This window comes from Scophthalmus maximus, chromosome 8 (assembly GCF_022379125.1).
Source record: "Scophthalmus maximus strain ysfricsl-2021 chromosome 8, ASM2237912v1, whole genome shotgun sequence".
Lineage (NCBI taxonomy): Eukaryota > Metazoa > Chordata > Actinopteri > Pleuronectiformes > Scophthalmidae > Scophthalmus > Scophthalmus maximus.
In genome coordinates, this window is record NC_061522.1 from 6042139 (window position 1) to 6062243 (window position 20105).

At 46.2% G+C, this 20105-nt stretch overlaps 3 protein-coding genes across 3 annotated transcripts; all 3 read right to left on the minus strand.

Annotated features, from left to right (window-relative positions):
- Positions 1-137: 137 nt before the first annotated feature.
- npy2r (neuropeptide Y receptor Y2) lies at positions 138-1718 on the minus strand. The gene has a single exon (XM_035638035.2). It carries the CDS (start codon positions 1701-1703, stop codon positions 591-593), a length of 1113 nt encoding a protein of 370 aa, XP_035493928.2. The 5' UTR covers positions 1704-1718; the 3' UTR covers positions 138-590.
- Positions 1719-9178: 7460 nt separating this feature from the next.
- si:dkey-30k22.5 (lecithin retinol acyltransferase family protein) lies at positions 9179-11403 on the minus strand. Its single transcript, XM_047334135.1, has 2 exons — positions 10891-11403; positions 9179-9950 (listed from the first exon to the last, which is right to left on the minus strand). The coding sequence occupies exons 1-2, from the start codon at positions 11401-11403 to the stop codon at positions 9795-9797; spliced, it is 669 nt and encodes a 222-aa protein (XP_047190091.1). The 3' UTR covers positions 9179-9794.
- Positions 11404-12087: 684 nt separating this feature from the next.
- On the minus strand, positions 12088-15484 carry lrata (lecithin retinol acyltransferase a). Its single transcript, XM_035638038.2, has 2 exons — positions 14177-15484; positions 12088-12608 (listed from the first exon to the last, which is right to left on the minus strand). The coding sequence occupies exons 1-2, from the start codon at positions 14714-14716 to the stop codon at positions 12456-12458; spliced, it is 693 nt and encodes a 230-aa protein (XP_035493931.2). The 5' UTR covers positions 14717-15484; the 3' UTR covers positions 12088-12455.
- Positions 15485-20105: the final 4621 nt, after the last annotated feature.

Genomic DNA, 20105 nt, shown 5'->3' on the forward strand with positions numbered 1-20105 from the left:
ACCTCTGCAGTCATCCCCCCCCCCCCCCCCCCCCCCCCCCCCCCCCCCCGTCCACATGAGTCTGAGTGCTGCACCTCAGGACTCCCACAATATCTAAAGTGATAGTAATAGTAGACACGATGCTCAAGAAAGAAAATGTTAACATCTATCGTGCCGAAGAAATCCAATTTTTAGTTTTGGAAAAAAAATGGTCACATTCAACACGTGGCATCAAGTATGAATCTATGAGGGCGTTAACCCGAGACCGAGTGAAAACCTGAGACAGGTAGTTTGACTCCAACTTTTGCAGAAGCTGCAGCCAAACAATGTTTGAATTTGTGTATAGATTCATTGGCGGTGATCATAATGACACATGCAGACACACGCAAGACGAACTGCGACAACAAAGAGGAATGTCCGTCGTCGTCCGACACACAAATACCTGAGAGGACGAGCACTATTGTTGGGAATCGCAGCAAGTGTCTTAGTTCAATCAAACTAATGTCTTACAACCCGCTCATCATTTTCATCCGTCCTTATTTTAGGAGGTCGAAAAACCCCCTTCACGTGTCCATGAATGATGAGCAGTGATCCGTCTCTGCCTGTGCAACTCATACGTTTGTGGATTTGTAACCCGCGCGAACCCCGACCTCCTCTCTCCCGAACGTTCGCGCGTCTCTGCCTCTGGGGCGCCGTGGCCTCCGGCCGAAGGGCCGGTGGCACTCGCACACGGACAAGAAGGCCGACCGGTAGTTGCCGTTCATCCACCCGTACAGGATGGGGTTGACGAATGTCGAGCACATGGCCACGATGTGGAACAGGGTGAAGAGCAGCTTGAAGTCCTTCCTGTACAGCACCGTGCTGTCGATGTCAACGGCCAGCTGGAACGCGTGGAAGGGCAACCAGCTGACGGCGAAGACCACCACCATGGTCAGCAGCATCTTGGTGGTCTTCTTCCGGCGCTGGTGGCGGTCATTTCGACCGCCGTGCGTCATGTGGTTCTTCAGTTTATTCCAGATGCGGATGTACGCCACGGAGTTAATGGCCAGTGGGAGGCCGTATTGAACCAGGAGCATCGATATGCTGTAGATGCTTCCGTTCATGCTGCTCCCCGGCCACTTCTCCGTGCACACCTGAATAGACTCGACCGGGGAGAGATCGAACGTCCCGTACTCCCTGAAGATGGCGAGCGGGCTGGCCAGCAGCGCGCTGACGGTCCACGTCATGACGATGACCAGCGCGCACATGTCCTTGGACATCTTGGACTCCGTGTGGTGGACGATGCTCCTGTGGCGGTCCAGCGCGATGATGTTCAGGGTGACGGTGGACACGTGCACCGCCATGCCCTGGGCGCAGGGCAGCATGAAGCACAGCACCTGGCCGAACTTCCACTCGCCGTACAGCGTGTAGACGAGGGTGAACGGCAGACACAGCGTGTTGACCAGCAGGTCGGCCACGGCCAAGTTGGCGATGAAGAAGTTGGTGACGGTCCGCAGGTTTCTGAACTTGTAGACGACGTAGATCACCAGGGAGTTCCCCGCCACTCCGAACAATATGATGGTGCTGTAGGCGAGGATGAGGACGACCTGAACGCCGACCGCGTTCGTGCTGTCGTCCAGCCTGAAAAAGTTCTCGTCGCCCGCGGTCGAGCAGCAGTTGGAGGGTTGGACGCCGGGCGGGGAATCTTCCACTCGAGTCATGTTCAGTTGCTCTGCTGTGTCCATGGCTGACAGTCCCCATAAGGCTCTGCGTGAAAGGATGAACTTCAATGCACAGCGTGGCTCAGACAAAGTCAAATGTTTTCACTTGGCAACAAATCTGGCACCTAGAAAATATCAAATAATATATCTTTCTTTTGTTTAAACAAATTGAACGAACATGCATTGTGCCTTTAGGGCAGCAGTAACACTTAGTGTCAGTATATGCATAGATTTCAAGTTTGTAACCCCATTATTTTTCAGGGGCAATCGTTTGAATTATGACTGTTCTGGTGCCTATTAAATACAATCTCTTGCATTACCGATAATGCTCAAGCCGCGTCCAAGATTAGGACAAGGTAAAAACCAGAATTTACAGCACATCTCGAGCGTTGTACAGCCCCATTTTGGAATCGTCAGTGTGACAAGTTAAAAAAAATAATCCGAGCATCACAGAGGCGGGCTGCAGACGATGCCCTCGGGAGACAGAACGTGAAGTGCGATGGGCACATTTTCTGATTCTTCAAGTACGACTCTGAAGCAGCACCTCTCTGAGCGAGTAGCTCCACTAAAGAGTCACCCGATGAACTCAAGTCCTGATGCTCTGTGTCCAGCTGACACTATACTGAGAGTGTGGATGTTAAAAGGCACAACACACCTTTTTTTGAGGATGCATACAATCCAGTGGGCTGTACTGTATCCCATGCAGCCTTGTTATTTCTCTGGCATTACATGTGTCCACACTTACTTAGCCGAGAAATGGCATTTTAGAAGTTAAAATTCATCCATGTCCATGTGGTGGCTGGTCATACTTGCAATTAAAAAGACATGACAGGTGAGAGTGGCTGTAACAGTACAGCCTATACAGTTTACTGTTCCATGACAGTCCGGAGCAAAAAGAATATCAGTAAGCTTGAAGACCCACTCACCTCAATCTGGAGAATCTTCTAAACATCAACGCCTCCGTTTGCTTCTCATACCTGTGTTATCCAGTAAAGAGTAAAAGAAAAAGAAAAACCAGAAACCCATCAAACAGCGGACGGATTCATCCTCTCCCCGCGGCAAAAAGCCAAAGTGAGCGCACCAGCGAAAGCGCGCGCAACATTTGGCGAGTGCGCGCATGGAGCCAGTTTGGCACCGAGGGCGCATCATCACCTGCCCCGTCAGACTGATGATACAGAGAGAGAGAGAGAGAGAGAGAGAGACTCGTGAGGCGGGTTGTGGTGAGACAGGGAGGAAACGCCTCCCTCCCTCCCAGAGACCAATAACCCTGGAACCGATGAGTTCTGCTGCGCACTGGCTCGTTTTGGGCAAATATCTCCCGCCAATCTGGGGCAACAGTATGGAAAGCTGTAATGCGGACGCGCAGTGTAAATTGAGCATCAGTATTAAATTATTAGCTTATGACATAGCGTGAAGGACAGTGTGAGAATATCCAAGCTTTGATATCAGTTAGGGCTGCGACGAACGATTATTTCCATTATCGATGAATCTGTCGATTATTTTCATAAAATGGTGAAAGATGTTCCCCAACCCCAAGATGATGTTTTGGGGGTTTTTGTCCACACACCAAAGATATGCAGTTCACTGTCACAGAGGAGCAAAGAAACCAGATAATATTCACATTCTAAGAAGCTGAAATCAGAAAATTTTGACTCATTTTTTCAGGAAAAACTACTTTAACCGATTAATCGGTTTTCGAAATAGTCTGCGATTAACTTAGTATCCGATTACTAATTGATTAATCAATTAACTGTTGCAGCTCAGATTAAGAATCGTTTGAAGTCCACACAAAAATACATACATTCATCTGTTTTTTCATGAAAGCTCAGTTCACATACACACACACACACACACACACACACATGGCGTCAAACATCCATCTTTTATGTCGCCGTCACAATACATATTTTCCTATGATTTACAGAGCCACACGTCCACGAATGCAGCGTTCATCCTCTGAAAAAAAAATAGGCATAGAGGTTTTTCAGAAGTTCCCCTGCAGGATCTTTTGCTCGTGCTCCTATGAACTGCGTGTTGCTCCTTTGCTTTTGTTAAATTAAAGACGTCGCTAGGCCGCGATGTAGAATCAAGAGGCAGAGAGACGGCAATCGTTCACGACACTGACGAACGTGATTAGAAAAAGTGACCACGGAAAATTCCATTTGCAGGAATGTGTCCCTGAGCTCAACAGCATCACTTTGGCCCATGATGATGTTTCAGCGTTCAAAGCAAACTGCCACTTTACTGAGACGATAAAACGCCGACGCTTTAGTCCACAACCCACAAAATACCTTATGGTTCGAGGCCTATAACTTTGTGTGATAACCTTAAATTGTCATATCGATGAAATGGCAATGCGAGTTCACCGTGTGTAAGTAGCACAATGCATGCCGACCCGGTTCAAACTGTTTTAGCCTCTGGAAGGTAATTGGTTCCTAATTTGGTTTCCACGGTTATAAACCAAGTCACCATGTGGCCATTAGAAATTGAATTAGTGTCAAGCAGCGTCCTTGGCAAACGCACGTTTTGTCCATATGTGAAACTGCACAGATGGTGAAGTAATGAGGGAAAACCAGGAAAGGTCCCCCCGTGATATTAGGAGCTAATGACCTCGTTCCAATGTGAACGTCGGCACCAGAAACTGTTATTTTGACGAGCACAGTGCACTGCAATGGATTCGGCCGCACAACTAAGGAAAGTGTCAAGAGTCTGCTAATATGTCTTCTTCCCGTAAATAAATGAATAGAAATCAATTAGTGCCTAGAGTGGTTTGAAATAACTACATTTAAAATGTCTAAAGCAAAGTAGCATGGCTTGCAAATACAAAAAGAGGTAGCTGCAAATCCTTGACGGGGGTTGGGTAAAATACAATAAAATACAGATAATTTTTTTCAGGGGGTCAAAGGAAGAAAGAGAGAAAAAGAAATACAGAATGAAATAAAGAACAAGTAGCGGAAAGATGCTAAAAAGCTCTGAGGCAAACTGTCATTTTATCGCTATGAATGACACCTTTCACTTTCCGATAGTCAAGGCTGATATTGATAAATTCATAAGAGCAGATTTTCCTTAATGTTGCAGGCCGATCATAGCTATGAATAAAAAGTCCGCCGATTTCAGCCTGAGAGCATTTCAGAATCTAATCATGTAGGCTTAAATTTAATTTACATTTCTGCATTGTTAACAGTCCACATCTGGTAAATTGATTTCCCACGAGACCCCTTTATAAATGATTAATGACAATTCCACCACACCAGTTTCTTGGGGTAATGTTACTATCTGCCTGTGATTCTTTTCTCGTAGACAATTTCATTCTTGCACCATTTCCCTTTCGCTGAAAAGGTTCAAATGTGAATGAGACTCAAATGAATTTCCTTGTCGTTCACGCTTTATTGATCCAGAGTTACGGAGATCATTGCGGCAGCTCACTGCGTATGAAGCATAACCACCCCCTGCACTAAACAACGGCATGTGTCCGGGCTGGCAACGGAACGCGACGGCAGAGAGCGGTGACCGACTATCGGCGTCCTCCGTCCGAGTGGAGTCACGCGATACGTGGGAGCGACAGAAGCGTTTACCTGGATACCTGCAGGAGTTTCTGGGTCTGCAGATGGACATTTATCATTCTGAACGGCAGAATCATTATGATGCGCAGCTCCACAGTGTCCATATGTCAGAGACATTTAATCACGGCCCATTAAATAGGATTATTGATCAAATGTCACCCGTTCTTTACAGTGCTGCAGACCCCTGCATGACGTCACGAGCTAAACTCCAAAGGCCTGCTCAAACAAGAAACACGTCTCACTACATTTGCTGTAGTAGTAGTGGTAATATTAACCTTATTTATATAGAACCTTGAAAACATACAAAGCAAATGCAGGATACTCGGGAGCGGTTGCAAAAATGCACTCACACCGATTAAAGACGACACGACAACCTCACGTAAAAGCAGTAAATAGAAATAAGAAGAATAAAAGCAATAGAACGTAAATAGATTAAAAAAAATTTTTTTTTAATAAGACGACATCACATGAAGGCAAGTCTGTAAAAAGGTAACCATATGTGAGAGCTCGTCCACTGCACGTCCACCTACACCTGAGATCATGCAACTGGTGGACGGTACTAGCCGTCAATCACGCTCCGTCCACGTCCCAATGCATGCTGGGCTTTTTCGAAACCAACTCCATCTCTTTGCAACCAGCAGAGTCGCCCTCTGCTGGAGAGGACACGTCGGCATTAAGCGTCGCTTCGACTACGTCCATTTTTATATGCAGTCTACGATCTGCAAGCCCCGTCCCGTCAGGCAGGCCGGTCCAAAGCCGAGGGGCCCTGAAGGCGGACGCGCGTTCACCTCGAGACGTTAGCCTCGACTTCGGAACGGACAGAGCGGCCCCACCCGGGCATCCGCAGCTACGCAATGTTAGTAATACATTTTGGCCTGAGTTATCGTTGGTGGAGTTTGAGTATCCCAACGTTTTTGTTTTTTGTTCTTCAGATGAGGATGATGCTGCGTTGTCTGTTTGAAGGAAACCTTCACAAAGAGCCTAAATCGACGCAGCCTGCGAGTCTGCGTTTGAGCGTCGATGAGGACACGGGTGCCCAAATTCCAGCCCCTGCGCTACAAGTGATACCGTCGCCTTCTACGCATGAACAATCTCTACGGATACTTTTGCCTTTATTTCGACAGTGACAGCGGAGAGATGCCAGGAAATGTCCCTGCAATCCAACGGAAACCCCCTCTTGAGGACAAATACGCAGCATCGGAGGACAATGAAAGCGCTGGAATGGATCGCTGGAGTCTAGAACCCAAGCATTATTTAATTACACGTAATGAGGAATCAGAAGACGCTTTCTGCTCCAACGGCTGAGGAGGCTTCACTTTAAGATCACCCCTATGCAAATGTGCGTCTTCTGCTTCTTTTTTGTCCGTGTCATGGAACACTCGGGACACACCGGAGTGTTTCATGATCATGATTCGCCCTCACCTCCTGGCTGCTGCAAATTTGCCGTCAAATATGCGAATGCGTCACCCTTCCTTTTTCACATGCACTGGGATTCCAGTATGTGTGTGTGTGTGTGTGTGTGTGTGTGTGTGTAGACAATTTAGACGAGCATTACCACACCGGCCTCTCCCATCCAGGACTAGCGGTCTCTCTCCGACTACTTCTGCTCCTCGTATCCATCGTGATTACTGCAGTTGCTGCGGTGTCGTATTTACACATTTAGCGTTTAATGGAGCTGTGGAACAGCAATTGCACTCACTCTGTTTTAGGTTTCTCTCAGGGAAATGCCAACCCCGCTCTCCTATAAGTGCGCCACATACGTAGGAAAGTGCATGTACAAATCCATTTATTTGCTGCAACAGCAAATGCGTTCTTGTGTAGGAAAGAATAATTGCGGTCAGACTGTGTTTTCTTTCCATCAGGCTGCGGATCGGAGCAGTAAAATATTCACAGAACCACGTTACTTGTGACCATTTGTACTCGCATATTTTTTAACTTTAGCCTCATCACAACGCCTGAGTCCTAGTGAGGAATGAGTTCACTGCCTTTACAAAGCACCTCTCTAGTCTTATCCACGACTCAACCGTTGCCATTCACACACATTCATACACCGTCGCTATTTCTAGCGCTTTTTTCCACCGTGCACACGCTGCCGGCACGGCCATCGGGGCCAACTGGAGGGCTCAGGGTCCAATTAGTGGACGACCCGCTCTTACACCCGCGCCAGCAGCTGCCAAAGTTAGACCTCGGACACGACCAGTGAACACGACGTTCAGCCCAAACCACCCTGATCTTGACCAAAGAGCTTTTGCTGCCGCGGATGGTTTGATGGTCAGGGGTGTCATTACACACACACACACACACACACACACACACACACACAGTAGAGGCCGGGATCCTTAGCTTTTACCCGATAATTGCTCCAATTTCAAGTTATTTCAGAGTGAAATCTCTCTCTCGGCTGTGATCTTGTTGCGCTTTCAACTTCCTTCTCTCTCTGAGGGAACTTTAATCAGCAACAAGATCCCTTTGTCCTTTGTAGCCTGCGTGCTGGCACAGTGACATGTTGTGTATCAGCGCAATTTGATGCTTGTTAGAGTGTCAGGAAACATCGCCGCTACCGCTTCAAAGCGAATTCCACTTCTTCGATCAGTAGCTACGGTACCTTGTTAACTCCGACTGAGAAATCCCCCCAAGAGGCGCGTGGAAAGGTTTCGAATAGACCATCGGTGGACGTGTAATCATTTTTCATGCCGCCACAACTAGCGGGGACCATTTCACAGTTGGACGGCTTGAAAACTTCGAAAAAAACCTCTTAAACGTAACAAACTGTTTCAAATAGGAAGATGGGCGGATGCTGCCGCGCGCGAAGCTCAAACTGGAAAAAAAAGCAAAAAAAAATCCAATTCACTTCAGCTAAGCAAGGTTAAAATCAGAAAGGCCCAACATTACAGTATCTAATGTAGACGGGGTTCATCCAACAAGGATGTGTGGCACCAAAATGTGTTGGCACCACGTCCGAGAAATCTGAGAAAAGACAGCAACAGGGTTTAGTTGTGGCAGCGTCTTTGCCTTCAACGTTTTTTTCCCCTCTGTTGCCTAGTCTTTGAATTATCATCTCCTGCCATTCCCTCCCTGTCCGCATCGACCGACTTCCACTCTTAAGACTAAGTGTCGACGGGCCGGGTCCTGCCTTCTGTTTTGGGACCGGCTCCTTTGTCCCTTTGCACTTGTTTGCCCGCCAACGGTCCAATTTCATCCCTTCTATGGAGTTACGTGAACTTCATCGCTCTGTAGGCAGATCCAACCCATTGCAGTTCCACTGCCACTGAACTATAATGAGGATTTATTGAGTTGTCATATAAATTATCCGTACTCGAGTCCCTTCTAAGTCCTTGAGCTTAGTCGCATCAATAATTCACCACTGCGACTCTCATTCTTCAAACAATTCATCCACCTGAAAGTCACAGTGCCTTTAAATCATACTTCTTGATCGCCATTAAGTATCTCCAGTATCCAGTCAGTCTGTTATTTTGCTTGGTTGCTTTGAATTCTCGGGGGGAAATGCTAAAAGGAGATTCAGGATTGTTGCCCAGTGCATGGTATTATTCTAGTTGTGTAGTTACCAAGACACACAGTTGACCACATCCTCTTTAGTAAAGAGCCAAATGTTCAACTCCAATTGGAAATAGTTTTGATTCTTTCCCAAGCCTGCATCAAGCGGTATGTTCCCATGGACTTTGTTTTTGACATCATTTGAATCCTGGGGGGGTTTTTTTTCAAAGGGGCAAAATCGAGGCACGGTGCGTAGTCAACTTTGGCGGCCGCAGGAAAGATGAATACGAGACACGACGACCGGAAGCAGGTAAAAAAAGATATGTTTAATGTAGAATCCATCACAGTAATATTACACAAGAAGCTTATTGCACTTTCCAAGCCGACCTTCATGCAGCAGCATGATGAAGTGTAACATCACACTATCTCACTATAGTTTCTAACATAGGTCTGTTTCTTCTTAAAATGGAATATCCAAACCTGGTGAATAACACAAAATTAGACTGCTAAAAGGAAAATTGTTGGTTTTTTTATAACTCCACAGTCATCAGAAGCAAATCCCATCAAGGCTAAAGATAAAAGATCAGCTACATTTATATAAAAGCAAAAACTTAAAGCCCCAGCGTGTGATTTTTGTACTTTTCCGGCGACATCTGGTGGGGATTCAATGCGAATGAGGCGTATTCTCAACCGTTTTCTGCAACAACCGTACTTAATGCTGCGTCCTATTATACCTCGGAACCCAGAAGTCGGGGTAGGGATTTTTTTCCCGACCTCCCGACTCGCAGTGGAACCGGAACGCAGCAAAACACGACGTAGCAAACATGGCGACTCGCACGGAGGTCGGGTCCACCTCATGTAGCTATGTTTACCTCATTCAAGGTTTCAGAAAAATCTAGGTTCTCTGTTGCGGGTGATAATACATATATGACCACACAGTTATCGACAACATGTTCAATTTCTGCGAGTACCTTCTGCTAAGTATTACACACTGCAGCTTTAAGTTCAACGTCCACCGTTTAAAAAAACACAATTGGAGTCTTCACTCGTGAGGCCTTCAGGCCGCCATCCAGATGGTGAATGAGATGAGCAGGGTCGGTAAAACCGTCAGCGGCGTCAGGCAGCCCAGGTACAGCCATGTTCCCACGCCGCAGAGCGCTGTCGAATAGGCGCTCGTCCTGCTGCAGACGATCTTCCTCACCGCTCTGCAGAACTGGGGGGAAAGAGAGCCACAGTGAGTCGGTCGATGTAAAGGGAATGTTCCAGTTGCGGAGCAGTGACGGCTTGTTGCCGAGGGGGAGTCTTACATTACCTCCAGGGAGGAGGATGTGGGCCTAACGTAACACTAGATGGAGCTACAGTACACGAATGAGCGAAATGTTCATTTTCACTCCGGTGGACTGAAAGCCCTCTGCAGGGAAAATATCCTTCAGGAGTCCAAATTTCAGCATGAAGGTGTGTTTTCGTCGGTCACACGCCTTCAGGAGAACATTCCACTTAACGTTGTTTCACACCTTGTGTTACACGCAGATTGTCCAGTAATAATCGGTTTATCGCTAAGCCCCATTGGAAACAACCGGTGCTATTTGAAATGCTGCACGTTCAATCAGCTGTGGCTCTGCATGTGACCTTAGCAATGCAACAGTCTGCAGGACACAACGATAGAAACTTAGTTATTACAGAATTAAAGATTGCTGTGATTTAAAAAAAAACCCAAAAAAACAATCAGCTTTTTAAAATAAAATGATTTATTATTATTATTATTATTATTATTGATAATTATAATTAATTAAAATAATTCACTGCTCAATATTAATCATTGGGAGTAGATTTTCTGCCCCTCGCCTGAATGTCCAATGTGCCTGAATATGGGAATGGCAAAGGCCGGAAGATTTGCCTGGATGCACTTGTCCAGACATTTGGCAGAGTTCATGTCTGAAAACAGCTCATGTGGTGTGCAACCAAATCAGCTGAAGGTAATAAGAGCAGTCTAAGTTAGTCTCGCAACAGTATGTACCCAAGGAGCTGTTTTTAGTACAGTATCCCCTCTTTGTTCTACTGTCCCTCTGTAAAAAAACAAAACAAAAACATTTCTATGCAATGGGCATGTAAGTATGTGAATCTATGATTTAATCTCCCTGCTGCCCGGAGGCCGGAGACTCTACCTGGTACGTCTGGTAGCTGATCGCCATGCCGTATCTGCAGTACATGACATAGTGTTCACAGTTGTACCACAGTAGACTGTAGGTGACCGAGCCCAGGAGTCTCTCCGCCCTCCGAGCGATCTCGTCCCCGTCCAGCGGCGGCTGGCTGCACACCGTGTCCGTGTGGTTGACCAGAATCTCCGAGCCGTAGGCGAAATCCGCCACCGAGTCCACCCGGACGCTGGCCACCTTGGTGATGACCCCCAGCAGCAGGCGGTAGTTCGTCACCATCTTGGCGATGGCGGATTTGTTCCCGGAGATCGCGGGCAGGATGTCCGGTATGAGATGAGCCACGCGGTCGTCCCCCAAGTAGATACCAAAGTGGGTGAACAGTGTCCTGGGGACTTCTAAGAGATCACCACGCTTAAAAAGGGACAGGTCATATTTAGGGGGCTCGTCGTCGTCCTCCTCCTCCTCTTTGGACGCCACGAAGAAAAAGTTGAGCCGCTGGTAGAGAAACATGACGGCAGTGTGCGGCCGAGCGGCCGACACCTGAGCATTTTATTCATGGTGGAAGTGGGAGGGGCCACTGTGGTTAGCGGGATTAATTATTGGTCAACTCTTCCGTTTGATTTTGACAGAAATAAAGGAGCTTTGTGCGGTGGGATTTTGAAACTCGGCCCTCGTTTGCGGTGTATTAAGGTCGAGGGTCCTTGTTAAGGAGGCTGAACGGGCAACAAGTTAAATCCTCACACAAAAGGTCACGGATACTGAGGGATCGCACAAAATGAACAGCCTTTTGTTTATTCGCGGATTAGACCGGTCTGCAACTGGTGAATTCATCTCATCATTGTTCAGCACTTTCTCGAATGTTCAGAGGAGGAAGGATAAAGCCGTATAAACCACAGATGGATGGATGAAAAACTTGAAATATAATTACATGTGAAGTGTAATGTCATCTAGTCACAGGTGTAGATTTAAAGCCAAGTTGAATGTCATTGCTTCGTTGTGATTTTTGGAATTTTGTTTATTTCTCAGCATTTTTTTTGCAGTGGAAAGTTTATCCATTTCACATCTAACCCGATAACCAAATAGAATAGAAATAGAAAAAGAGTATCTGTGATCATTAAGGCTAATTCCAGGCTCCGCTGTCACGGGCATGTTGGTGCAGACGAATGAAGGGCACACATATAAAAATAAATTGTTTATTAAACATTTGTCATATATACAGCATTACATGGAGTAAAATACTATAACAAATACCTGCTATATATTTATATATATATATACATTATAATACTCTGAAATTGCTACTTTTGTGGTGACTCAAACATTAGCTAAACTGAATCACTCAATTTTTAATCTTATACCAAAGATTTTGCGAGGACAAGTATGAGTAGCGTATTAATAACGTCCACAGTTCAAACAATGAAATGAAAGTATTTCTGCAAACTGGACTTCAAAGGCATCGCGTGACAAGAGTTTGCTCTTCAGAAGAGGTTTCCAGTCTGTCGCCGTCTTCTGCCAAGTAAAAGTTCAGCTCAGTTTAATTTTATCCTTCGTGCTGAGCTCCTTTAACCAGCCATCCACAGGGTGAAGGGGATAAGGATTGTGGGCAATGTAGTCGAAGGCGCCACGCCGAAACACGCGATGGAGACAAGTCCAAGCAGTCCTGTGACGATGACGCTGCGCTGGTCTCTGATGATTGATTTCAGACACTCGCAGAACTGCAGAGGGGAGGAAATAAATTCAGTTAGTTCGCATGTTCGGAGCTCAACGGATCACGTGTGAATGTTCTGGCTGCAGAAAGTCTCCAAGTCACCTGGAAAGTGTTTGTGAAAGAAGATCAACAAGCGTGCTCCCAGCGGCTCGGCTGCTGTCGTCAATCACTTTTTACAGCCAGTTCGCTCAGAGTTGGTCAGTTTAGATGATTAGATTTTCAGATTTTGTTTGGGAATGTGCAAACTGTTTATACACGTCTGCTCCGTATTATTTGGGGTTTCTTGTATTGCTCTATAGCAGATGTAGAAATGAAGAGAGCTTCTGCTGCATTTGCACCACAAATGGTGGCAAATAAATGGTGGCACCATTAGTTGACATTGACTAGACCGTCGTCTATTGAGTTAACGATCGCAACATGACGTCTAAGGATGTGGGAAGCTCTTGGCTTAAAGGTGAAATATCATTCTCATATTGCGGTTCATACTTTTAATGGATTACCACTTGAAAACCTTTAGAGGCTCTAATGTTCAGAAAAGGCATCCGTGTTTTCTCATACTACCCGTTCCTGTAGCTCCTCTTTTCACCCTCTGTCTAAAATGCCCAGATTTCATTTAGCCCCTCCCCCTCCCGATTAAACCCCAGTCTGCTCTGATTGGCCAGCTGGGCCCTGTCTGTTGTGATTGGGCAACCGATTTCCAAATGTGTATGAAATGTCCCGCCCCTTCACCAGAGTAGTGGAGATTGTCAGATTGCAGGCGGGTTACCCCCAAAAGAGTCCAACGGTGACATCACAGTGGGAGAGAAATATGAACCAGTGGTTTAGAGCTTCAGGCTGTCGGGTTTAACCAGCTCACAAAAAACTACAGGGTGGTCTTTTATCACAGATACCCAAATTTATGATTTTTGCGTAATATGTCACCTTTAACAACGTTCTGTTATTCTCTTATTTTACTCTATACCATATCTTCACATGAAACATATTCCTAAATATATGACAATAATCACATAGTTTCAAACTGTGTGCACTGCATTTAGTGGTATAGCTTGGATTCCTGCTGTATTATTCCGACTCTTACCTTTAACTTTTATCCTCATTACTTATTTATGACAATTCGGTATTGTTCCCTCAGTTCCTTTAACGCTGCTTTGCTCTGTGGGCGGGATGTTATGGCTTTTTTCTCTGGAAAGCATTTTGCATTACATTACTTGTATGAAAAGTTTCATACAAGTAAAGTCTGATTGCTCGATTGATTTATTGATCGATCGATTGTCAGGAATCAGGATGCAAAGCGGTCATTGGTTGGGAGGGGGCCCAAACAGAGGGAGTCGATGGGGCCCCAACAACAACAAAAATTGCCTTCAAGCATAATCCAGCCCTGTTTGAAGTTTGAACTGACAGAAAAGATGGAGAGTGGATTTCAACGAAGATGTAGTGGATTTTTTCTGGAATATCACACTGCATGATATGAAGTCATGTACCCATTACGCACTGAGCTTCATGTGTGTAGGCTCTATAGCCTGTAAGTGTAATGGTCAGTGGCGCTCAAAGAAGAGGTGATGGGCATCATCATACCTTCTCTGTCTGGCGGCTGGCTGCGCACCCGTATCTGCAGTAGGTCACAAAGTGTTCACAGTTATTCCACAGCAGACTGTACCGGGTGGCTCCGACGAGTTGCTCGGCCCTCCCGGCGACTTCTTCATTGGCAAACGCCCGCGCCCTCGTCGTCCTGTCCATGCGGTTGACCAGCACGCTGCCGCCGTACGCGAAGTCCTCCAGCGTGTCCACGCGCACCGTGGCGCACTTGGACACGCAGCCGAGGATGAGTCGCTCGTTCGTCACGGCGGAGCCGAGGAGCCCCTCGTCGTCCGTGAGCACGGGCAGGATGTCGGGGATCAGGTGGGCCACTCTGTTGTCGCCCAGGTAAATGCCGAAGTGGGTGAAGAGGGTCCTGGGCACCTCGAGCAGGTCTCCTCTCCGCGGCCGCGCGGCGGCGGCTGCGCGCTGCGCGGGGCGCGCCCCATCCCCCCCGCCGTCCAACCAGCTGGACTCGAAGAGTTTGAAGTTGGAGAGGAGGGAGAGCTTCTCCACCAGGAAGGTCCACAGCTGCAGCATGGCGGGGCGCTCTTCCAGCTGTGGGAGACGTGGTCTGCTGAGTGCGCGGGAGTGGAATGAGCTTTTTATCCTGACTGGCACACACAGAGAGAGAGAGAGAGAGAGAGAGAGAGAGAGAGAGAGAGAGAGAGAGAGAGAGCGCGCCCAGGAAAAATTCCGAGGACGCCACGAGTGACCTTGGGCACGTGCGCATTCTCCGTCCCTCGCCTCTTTCAGAAGCGTGCATATTCCACACGGGTGCACGTTCTCCCCATTAATCCACTCTTACTTCGCTGAGCAGAGGGGAAGAGAATTAGCTGTTAAGTGGGGGTATTGCTTTTTAATCCTTTACATTAGTTATAAGTCATTCGTGACTGTTTTGTTTCCAATGGTTCAGATGCTGGTGTCTATATCCTCCTCACAACCTGGCAACCCAAACGTGCTTCTGATTAACAACATCTGTAAAAAAAAAGAAGAAGAAAAAAGCCTTAGTATATATACACACACCGTTATGTACAGTGTGTGTGTGTGTGTGTGTGTGTGTGTGTGTGTGTGTGTGTGGCACCATCACCACCTGCTTGCTTCCTCAAGATCCATACTTGTTTTTTTTATATTTCCGTGTCACGTTTTCTGGAAGGATTTACGTTATGACGACATCATGTGCTGCCGAAAGCAAAACAAGCTCAGATAAAGAAAAGGTTGTTTTGCTTTTTTAAACTGTTTGCCTTCCATTTGAGCTATTTTTCAATTCACTACCATAATGACTGACAGAGTTTTGTTATGATTGGTTTAGTGGGTTTGTCCCCCCTCTTCCTTTGGACCATTAAGCCGATCAACCTCCAGACAACGACTTGCAGAGGAGCTGGAGGCTGATGAACCTTGTCGACTCACGCAGAGGCCGGTCTGTTCTGCCCCATCATCTGTCCAGGATCAGCTGGACGTCCTGCACTTTCTCAGAGGACCCGTAAACGATGAGCTGAAACATTCCTTTGGCCGGATTACCATAATCCTGTGGGCTTCGGTTACACGCTCATCTTTGAACCCCCGAATACCTTCGAGAGACGCTTCAGCCCTTTGTCATCTGTGTCTCTCCACTATTTGTTACAGTACGTTTACGGGACAAAACGTTTGCTGGTTTTTAATTTGGGGCCAGCCCCGGTGACAAATCAAAACATAACTAAATAAAACAGACAAGGGAGTATATTAAAACTTGTTAGAGTAAAATCTGTTTGGCGCAACAAGGTATTCAGCTCCTCATACTGTATACCAGTCTGCGGGGCAGGACAGGTTAAAAAAAGGAATAAATAAATAAATCATTTGGGGCCGGCTGCTGTTTCAGACTGTGGGAACGCCAGTCCGGCCCACAGAGTGTGTGCACTTACTCTACTTTTTGAGGAACTGTATGTGTGTGATTAATTAATTGGAAACTATCAGATGATAAGCTCATGAAATGAACAGGGGAACAAACTCTCTCATCAGTGTTTGTTGAGTGGCATGTGCCCAAAAAATGCCCATGCCACTCAAATGTTGAGTAAGCTGATGAAGTCGATATTAAGCGAATGCAAACTTTCACTGAGTTTACACTCAGTAGTTATTGAGATGTTCTATAGAGTTGACGCAAATGTCCTTTAAGTCAGAGTTTAACTCTGCCTGACCCCAAGTTTTGGGGTTGAAGCTCAAACTTTCCGTCACATTCAGAGCTTGTTTAATTTCTAAGCATTTGCAGACACAAATATTTATATTGCAGTTCTCTGTGCAATTGTACGTATTATGATTCTTAACTAAAGTAGAATTAGCAGTACTGCCATGATGAAATAATCCAGTACAAGTAAACATGCTGAATTAATGACGTGCTCTAGCTCCAAAAATCACAAGTACTCACTAAGCAGAATAGCTCCTTGTTGTGTGTTACATTAAGATGGTTATTATATGCAATATTTTTAAAAAGCAGTATTACTGCTACATCGATGTATGCAATTAGTCAAGGTGGGACTATTTTTTTTACGACTTTACATACTGTTGGTTATACACAGATTTCCAAGATGCTTTTATATTATGAATGAAAATTGAAAACTGCAAAGTAACTGTCATAAAAAACAGCCAGTTGAGGAAATCTGAGATTTTGAGCAGAAGAAAACAGTAACTTTGAATGGACATATCCAAGTAAAGTAACTTTAAAAAAGTACAAGAGTACTTCAAATAGAGTACGTTAAATGTCCTCAAAAGAATCCAGAGTGAGCATTTATACTGTGGCCAAAATAAATATATCTGATATACAGTATCTGAAATCAGAAAACCCTTAAAAGTAAATAAAAGTGCTGAAAATGTCCAGCACTAATCAACGTGTTAATCACCACAAATATTCAATCAGACATCCATGCAAGGAACTCTCAGGGTAGCAATGGCATTAGACGTTACAAACATGAATGATGATATGATGGAACAAAATATAATTTCGCAGAGAGGAGACAAAACAAATATACATACAAATCAGTCAGGGTGATAAATAGCACAACAAGCGATGAGCCAACAGACACATGAAGAAGGGAGGACACGTGAGACATACAGCAAGTACTATGCAAATGAAGTCTGATCAATTGCAGATTCATTAATTGATAAGACCAGTATTAATGTACTGGTAATGTATATGTTCGGTATCTTTTATTAGGCCATAGAGCAGCTGGAGAACCAAATGAACCCACTCCAAATGAAACACGGAAGCGATACATTGCACATATAATATTATATTGGAAACTTGAAGACAACAGCGACATGAAAAAGGAAAAACACTCTTCCTCTAGGATAATTCAGGGTAGTACGCCAAAGTCCAGTCATTTTTTCGCGTGGACAGCGAAGTGTCAGCCCTCGTCGCACGTCAACACCCCCGATCGAAGCACGTTCAGCTGAGTCGACTTACCGTCGGCGACCGCGGGTTGAACCCTGAGTTGGCATTACGACAAACCTTTGCCCTGTGTCCAGGGGAGATTTACACCATGGTCAAATGGCCCCAGACTTAAAGCTGTGGCAAATGGGGGAAGGGGGGGGGGAGACCACAACAAGGCTCTTTAAAGTGAATTACTGGTCAGACAAACCTGTGAACTATGCTGACTTCACTTCTCAGCCATGAAAAGCTCAAGTCGATTACCGACGGGCCCCGTTCCCTATGAGGACGCAGGGAACGCAGTGGTTGAGCACCATATTCCTCCGGCTTGACTTTTCCGACTAGACAGTGCGGAATCACCAACCGCTGATTCGCAACCGCTCAGATGTTGTGTTGCATTCCGATGGAGTGCAGGCGACCGAGTAGCACGCGTCCGACCAGCCATCGGCGCTTGGGACGCATTGATGAAGAACAACCACAGCAACAGCAACTCAGCATCCCGGACAGGGCGTTCAAAGGCAGCGTCTTCATGGCACTTGGAGAAAGAGACACTTTCCATCTGGTGTTTGGACACAAAGGGGCCGGTTCAGCAAAAGTTCAGCACTTGTTTGGGTTCACGTCCCCGGCAGTTCATTCCCAGGTCAGCGAGGCTCTATATCCATCATGAGCCTGTCCCCTTCCCCCGTCCCCCCCCCCCCCACGTGTTAAAAGCAGGTCACAGGGGAGGTAGTGAAGGTGGGATTCATCATCTCATGTCAACAGCGGGTGCCGACAGTTGAAGCATTATTAGAAGCGTTATTTGGTCACATGCATCTTCAGTGTTTGTTCCGATGCAATAAAAATAAAAGAGGTGTGTGTGTGTGTGTTCGCCCTTGTGCAACCTGCGGAGCATCCAGGATGCAGAAAAGGTTATCAACAACTACATCAATGTCAAACTGTGCATGCTCTTAAATATCAGAGGGAGGAAACCGGCGATATTACCTCACCGGGCAGCGGTAAACACTGCAAGTAATCTGAAATGTTGAAGCAACAGATCCATTAACGCATTGATTTTGCAACCTAAAAAACCCCCCCCACCTCAAACTCTTCTAGTAGATGAGTATTTCCATTAACTGTGACTCAAAACAAAAGTAGAGGGGGGGGGGGGGGGGGGGGACCGGAGCCACGTGGGAGGCCAAACCAGACGGAGACGATGAGGCGATGGGGCTTTTTCTTCACTGCCCTGATTCACACGCACACTCTGATGTCTTTGAACGTTCCATAGACCAGGTCATTATTAGTAAGTGCAGTTCTTCTGCCTTTCTGTGGGTCAGTTCTTTAACAGCACAGCAGCGACCAAGCGGCAGATGTCGCTGTACGCTCTGACCTGGAGTTCAACACTAGTTCTTGCTTCGTGCATCGCGAGCAGTCGAGCAAAGTGTTCGGCCCTTGCTGTCCTCCGAATGAGGCATTGGTTGTGACTTGATCTGTCGCCTGCCTGACCCGGGATGACCCATCTATGGAGGGTCGTGACCAGGATGTTTGGACATTGAGATCACTGGGCCTTGGGTTGCATTTCCGCCTGCCGCTAAAGCAAATGTTGGAGTAAATGGAAGAAGCCCAATTGGCGCTTCCACTCCACACAGTGTTGAGAATCGCTCTGCATGCGAGATGCTGCAGCTGCTCCCGAGGAGACACGCGTCGCAGAAGACACGTCGCCTTCACCTCAACCCGAGTTCAGCAGCCGGTCGGCAAGTTGGGAGGGGGTTTTTTGTCCCCTCGGAGACGAGCGAAAGCATCTGTTGTTTCAGGAAGTTGGCTCCCAAAAGGAGCAGATGATGGTGAAGGAAGAAAGTGGCGAGGAAGGCTGCTGTCAGGAAAACGGGGGCTTTTTATCACCTGATAGAATTTCAGATCCTGCCCAACGAGGATGTTGAAATAGAATGTACATTTCAGTTTTATTGATTAGTAAAAAAAACGTCCGTCCAAGTTTCATCGGAAAAAGAGGGACTGGAGGCCGATGTTCCTCTGACAGACCGGCAAAGTCTGTCAGCTCAAACAAATACAGAGTAGAGGAGTCTACACACACACACACACACACACACACACACAAAGTTCATTCAACACATATTTATGGACAATGTGCAATCTGGGAAATGTGCAATTATGGACAATGTACAATCATCTGCACTATTATGCTCAGTCAACAGAGACATTATATTTGTATACTTCTATTTATATATATTTTTTTACATATTCCTTTTTTACTTACTGGTCTTTTAAAGTGACGTATGTTCGATATGCAAATGCACCAGCGAAAAAAAAGTTTTTTAAAAATTTCGTTGCACAGTTTAAGTTTAAACAGTTTATGTGCAATGACAATAAAAGGCTTCTATTCTATTCTCTTCATCCGTGATACCGGTCAGCATTCAGTGTGAGGTCGTAGCTTCTTAACTTCTCTACTCTGTGTTCTGAGTGAGAAGGAACGTGGGTTCGCTGATCACATGTTTTCATGTTTGGTTTGTTGTGGTTCCACTCCCACTAGTGGTT

Excerpts from the sequence above, each read along its gene's own strand:
- npy2r (XM_035638035.2), bottom strand. The coding sequence starts at position 1,703 with ATGGACACAGCAGAGCAACTGAACATGACTCGAGTGGAAGATTCCCCG.
- si:dkey-30k22.5 (XM_047334135.1), bottom strand. The coding sequence starts at position 11,403 with ATGTTTCTCTACCAGCGGCTCAACTTTTTCTTCGTGGCGTCCAAAGAG. Across the intron at positions 9,951-10,890 it reads CGTACCAGGTAGAGTCTCCG|TTCTGCAGAGCGGTGAGGAA; the intron begins GCCTCCGGGCAG and ends CTTTCCCCCCAG.
- lrata (XM_035638038.2), bottom strand. The coding sequence starts at position 14,716 with ATGCTGCAGCTGTGGACCTTCCTGGTGGAGAAGCTCTCCCTCCTCTCC. Across the intron at positions 12,609-14,176 it reads CCAGCCGCCAGACAGAGAAG|TTCTGCGAGTGTCTGAAATC; the intron begins GTATGATGATGC and ends TCCCCTCTGCAG.